The sequence below is a fragment of the Bidens hawaiensis genome, unplaced genomic scaffold, assembly GCF_021521415.1.
Source record: "Bidens hawaiensis isolate Kalapana, Puna unplaced genomic scaffold, B.hawaiensis_p1.1 tig00042848_1, whole genome shotgun sequence".
Classification (NCBI taxonomy): Eukaryota; Viridiplantae; Streptophyta; class Magnoliopsida; order Asterales; family Asteraceae; genus Bidens; species Bidens hawaiensis.
The window spans coordinates 82,152-87,802 of record NW_027505802.1 but is presented as its reverse complement, the minus strand read 5'-3'; the positions used below and the strand labels follow the sequence as shown (position 1 = coordinate 87,802).

The 5,651-nt window shown below is 36.3% G+C and overlaps 1 protein-coding gene and 1 long non-coding RNA gene across 2 annotated transcripts; both read right to left on the bottom strand.

Moving 5' to 3' along the window:
• Positions 1 to 647: 647 nt before the first annotated feature.
• Positions 648 to 1,378, bottom strand: LOC143615398 (uncharacterized). Its single transcript, XR_013150468.1, has 3 exons — positions 1,281 to 1,378; positions 843 to 939; positions 648 to 674 (listed from the first exon to the last, which is right to left on the bottom strand). It is a non-coding gene; the product is annotated as an uncharacterized LOC143615398 (long non-coding RNA).
• A 91-nt stretch (positions 1,379 to 1,469) lies between these two features.
• LOC143615395 (defective in cullin neddylation protein AAR3-like) lies at positions 1,470 to 5,448 on the bottom strand. Its single transcript, XM_077088527.1, has 4 exons — positions 5,262 to 5,448; positions 2,748 to 2,877; positions 1,690 to 1,741; positions 1,470 to 1,565 (listed from the first exon to the last, which is right to left on the bottom strand). Exons 1-4 carry the CDS (start codon positions 5,320 to 5,322, stop codon positions 1,470 to 1,472), a joined length of 339 nt encoding a protein of 112 aa, XP_076944642.1. The 5' UTR covers positions 5,323 to 5,448.
• Between the last annotated feature and the right edge of the window lie 203 nt (positions 5,449 to 5,651).

Genomic DNA, 5,651 nt, shown 5'->3' with positions numbered 1-5,651 from the left:
AATTACGACTGGGGTTTATTTGGAAAGAAAAGGGACAAAAATGCCCCTCACGTGAGGGGCACGCTGATGGGCTTAACGACCAGACTTAACGGAGTTAATGAATTCGGGTTTAATTGCAAGTGAAATGAAACAACAGGGACGAAAATCGCAAATTTGAAACTATTTGGCTAAAACACTAAAACCGCATATTTAGACAAACCACAGAGACGAAAACCACAGTTCACTCTAAAAAAATGTTTTAAATTGGTTAATTATGAATTTTGCGCAATTATTTTAATCCAACGCGTTCCGAACCAAACCAAAAAAAACATTTTTTATTGACCCGTTTCGACCCAAACCCTTTATGACCCATGGCCCGAACCAAACAGATCCGACTCGTGTGTAAATCGTAGTTAAAAGTAAAACTGTAAGAATTCTTGATCCTTTGGGCCAAATGAAAACGCTTACCGGGGAGAGAGTCATCAATCGGTTGAGTTTCTGAATCACTGCAACTGCAACAAACATTACGCGTGTTCTCATATCCATTTACCCTGTTTTGGCCCGGTTATTTGAAAACGAGTAAGTACGAATAATATGCTAATGATCCCAAAATGGTAAAACCAAAAAGATTTTTAAATAAAAATTGTACCGATACACATGCTCAACAAACTCATCAACCAAAACGGGCCACGCTCCTGCAATAAGAAACAAAAATGTAAGCTTTTAGTTAAAATGATGCTCGTATGAAAATGTTTACTATATAAGTATGTATTTTACCTTTAAATGTCTCAAAAGAATGGTTTAAATGTTTACTAAAAGAAATCGGACGGAAAAAAATATGTTTTTAAGTTTGAACTCGATACCTTCAGGATCATATCCTTCAAGATTTTCATGTACACAACGACTAAAAGCCAAAACTTGTCGCCATGTGTCCTCAGAGATATTATGCCGCTGATTTTTCTACATATTCACTTCAAAAATTAATTAACTCCATACGAACGGAATAAGATAAACGAATACATAAAACAATGAAGGATGATGTAAAAATATTAGCACGGTTTGCAGAATGAGATCTTTGCAAGGGAAAATAAAAAAAATTGTAAAAAAATGCAAGCTTTTAGCTAAAAGCATGCACATATGCAGACTTATTTATATAACAAGTTCATAAAAATAAAAATGTGTCAAATTCTTGTAGTTTAATATCGTATGTGTAAAAAAATGTAAGCTTTTAGCTAAAAGCATGCACATATGCAGACTTTATTTATATAACAAGTTAATAACATTTGTGAAACTAAACTCACCTCAACAAAGCTGCACCATTGATTGAGTAACCGAAACCTTCCGGATAAAACTAGTTTCCATGCCATGACTGCGCGGCTTACAGCGAAGAACAGTTGACAAAAAAACGGCAACCCAAGATAATATAATCAAAACATTTGGTTTTGTATCGAACGTTCATCTAAGATAATGCTCCATATTTCATGCATATTTCATGTATATTCAAACTTACCGATGCTTCGTTGACCATTTTCTCGGGATATAAAGAAGACGAAGTTATAGAATCGTGAGAATTCACACGAGTCTGCCTGCAGTGCAGATTATAAAAACGCGTTTATACAGATATGGATGTGTTTCTAACTATTAGTGAAATGATGCTTTAAACTGGATAACATAATACACAAATGAAAGTAGAAATCGATCATATCTCACCATCAAATCAAGCCTTGACATGAGCACAGGAATTTGTTCAAATATAGGCATTCTGTAACAAATCGACTAATATTATTACACGTTTATATATCCCTAATCTTTATTATGTTGCTATATTACTCGTGAAACCTGATGCTAAAAGCATAGTAATTAAATGCGCTAGGTGCAAAAAAAACGCACTTAAATATATATGAAAAATAATATTATCTTCATATAAGATAAATAAAAGCTATTATATAACATTTAGTATCATCTAATTAGTACTAAAGGTTCTAAAATAGTCAAGATTCAAATTTAAATCCAAAACTTGAATAACTAAACGTTCAATGTAGTTCCTTTGACCTCTCCTAGAGACCTAAATTTCAACAGCACTCCTTGCATTTCTTTTGCACGGCTTTTATCTTCTCATGTTTCTATCATAGACAATGCCAAAGCGCTTGTCTAGGAACTAGAAGAGCATTTATTTAGCATATGAGCATCGCCTGAAAAATGGGCCTAGGCGCAAGAAGCAAGGGCTTTTAATAGCTATGGCTAAAAGGCATTAATCATTAATGAGAGAACTGTGGTTTTCGTCCCTGCTGTTTGTTCAAATATGTGGTTTAATGGTTTTAGTCCAATAGTTTCAAATTTGCGATTTTCGTCCCTGTGGTTTCATTTCACTTGCAACTAAACCCGACCCCACTAACCCCGTTAAGTTTGGTTGTTAAACCCATCATTGTGCCGTGAGGGGCAGTTTTGTCCTTTTTTTCCCAAATACACCCCAGCCCCTCACGTGAGAGGGCTTGCGAATTAAGGCTGGGTTTATTTGAGGAGAAAAAGGACAAAATTGCCCCTTACATGAGGGACACGCTAACGGTTTTTAACGACTAGACTTAACGGGGTTAGTGGGGTCGGGCTTAATTGCAAGTGAAATGAAACCCCAGGGATAAAAATCGCAAAAACTATTGGACTAAAACTGTAGATTTGAACAAACCACAGGGACGAAATCCGTAGTTTACTCAACATTAATACTTCTAACTACTTTGACTTTTGAACAAGTCAAACTTAGTTACACATACCTTTTGTCTACACTTGACTCAATTAGCTGAAGAAGATTGGATAATGCATCCCTGCATAATTTAGCCTTGTTTGACTCATTCGCAGGCCCGTAACCATCTCCTCCATAACTCAATGCCTCTGATGTCACTTCTGCAACAAATAGTTTGAAAATCAGCTACTAATCTATACTATATTACAACAACACGATATTAATTTTTTGATTATTTAAAGACTACTCACATTTTTTCATTTTTAAACACGATATTTTTAAAACGGTCGTAACTTTTACGTGCATTTAGGCATGTAAACTAACTGAACGAACATGAACAAGGGCATGTTCGTGTTCGTTCATTTAAGTTAAACCAACACAAACACTTAATCGAACACATATTTTGTGTTAGTTTATTTAAAAAATGAACATGATCGTGTACGTTTATGTTCTAAACAAACAGTTCACGAACATAAATAACATAACTGAAAAATGATAAACAAGCATAAATGAATAAATGAACACAAACAAACATAAATGAACATACTTAATGAACTCAAACGAGCATAAAAAACCATTAAGTAGATGACTTTTCAAGATAATATTTAATTGTTTTCTATTAATATCTAAACGAACATAAATGAACGTTCACGAACATAAATAAACAAACATAAACGAACTTCCCACTGAACGGTTCATGAACAGTTCACCAAACGTTCGGTTCGTTTACAGGCCTATGTACATTGATATTTCCTTAAATAAGTTACACTAATAAAATGAGCATTTTATTCTCTCCAAAGTATTGTACTACTATAGTTTTTTCCTTAAATCACAGTTAACGCGTTACGTGAATACTGGTGTCTAATACAACACTAGAAGAAATAATCACCTGCCAATCTCTCCAATCTGATTCAAATTACTGAATTCACTATTAATTACTACTATATATAATTAAGAACTTGGCACCATATTGGTCCGTGATTTTTTTTTGTTCGGCTACCATAACGAACGTTATGGAAACCGACCAAACATCATTTTTCTTTGTTTTAGTTCCGGTAGCATAATAAACCTATGAAAACCGACCAAATTTTGTTTTTTGTTCGGTTACCATAAAGACACCGCCCCCCCTAAAGCCCAACATGCTTTGGCGAGTGCCCTTTATAGTGGAATCATCAAGAGTTTGGAAATGAAGTTTGATTTATCCCCTCGTCAGAAAGCGGTGTTTGAGTGTCTTCGGGCTCCTCGGGCTCAAGATTTCTTAAGTGTTCTCCCTATTGAAGGATTGGGCCAACATATGTCGGCTTTGGAGTACCGGGCCATCCTGAAGTATCGGTTAATGATCCCTTTGTTTCCGGTAGATGAGCCGTGCCCGGTTTGCCGTAAGGTTTGTTTGGATTCTTTTGGCGAGTATGCGGTTCACTGCAAAGAGTTGGTTGGGTTTAAGTACAGGCATGATTTGGTGAGGGATGTTCTATGCGATGTTCTTAAACGAGCCGGAATTTCGGCTAAAAAGGAAGCCCCCGTAAACTTTCTTACGGATCCTCAAGAAGGAAGATCTACGTTACGACCGGCCGATATACTTGTTTTTGGGTGGGTAGGGGGAAAACACGCTTGTGCCGACCTCACAGGAGTGTCCCCTCTTGTTGGGATTAGGGACACTGGATTTGTAGCAGGCCAGGCAGCATTGAAGGCGGCATCGGGCAAGGTTGCTAAACACGAGAGAGCTTGTTTGGAGAATCAACACGTGTTTATCCCCTTCGCCTTTGACACTTTTGGTTTCTTAGCTCCGGATGTCGTGGACCTTTTGAATAGGGTTCAGAAAGTTGTGTATAGTAACGTATCAGCCTATAAGAATCAAAACTTTGTTTTTAGTCGGATTGGGTTTGCTATCCAAAAGGGGGTTGCGGCGCAGCGTGTTGCCCGCTTACCTGCCACTTCATTGTAAATCGTTTGAACGTATTGGAAACAGACCAAACATCATTTTTTTTTTGTTTTAGTTCTGGAAGCATAACAAACCTCACGAAAACCGACCAAATTTTGTTTTTTTTCATTTACCATAACGAACGTAACAGAAACCGACCAAACGTCATTTTTTTTCTAGTTCCGGTAGCATAACAAACCTCACGAAAACCAACCAAATGCACGCAAACTCGCCGCCTCTCTGTCCGTGACCGAAAACGCTCAGGTTTTACCAACGCACAACTTTACCGACCGACCCCCCCCCCCCAAATTGGCCATTTGTCCACCTCAATTTCTACATTTTTTTCTTATTTAGCTCCAGTACCGTAACGAACATAATCAAAATTAACCGAATTCATGTCCAGTTACCGCTTCAATAACCGAGACCGAGGTTTGTCGACCAAATAAACATTCTTTTAAATACTTGTTTTTATATGTTAATCTAACAAAACAATTCTTTTGGGTTTTAACACTCAAATTTTACTTTTACCAATAGGATGTATATCGTAACGAACTTAACAGATACGGATCAAATGGTAATATTAAATTCACACAACAAATGAATATAGTATAATTATATAATTACCGCAATAGCGCGTGTAAATCTGGAATATATCAACCCGACCCGGAACATATGAAGCATCCATTGAAAGAAATTGAGACTTTGGCTTCGGGATTCGTTAAAAAAAACGAAACCCGAGACCAACAATTGATTGATTGATTGATTGCAGAAGATAAGAATAATAATATTACAGTGCAGGTGGATTGGATTGATGGGTATGTGATTGATCCACAAAATCAAGATTATGTTATTCCCAAAATTATATATCTTTAATTGTTAGTTGTTTTAGTTATATAATAACGGTTTTCGCGGGGTATTATTGTTTCGTGTACGTTTAATAGTGTGGTTATACGGATATACCACATGTTTTCATTGATTACCACATGATTTATTTAGCAAAAGATCTTTTAAACT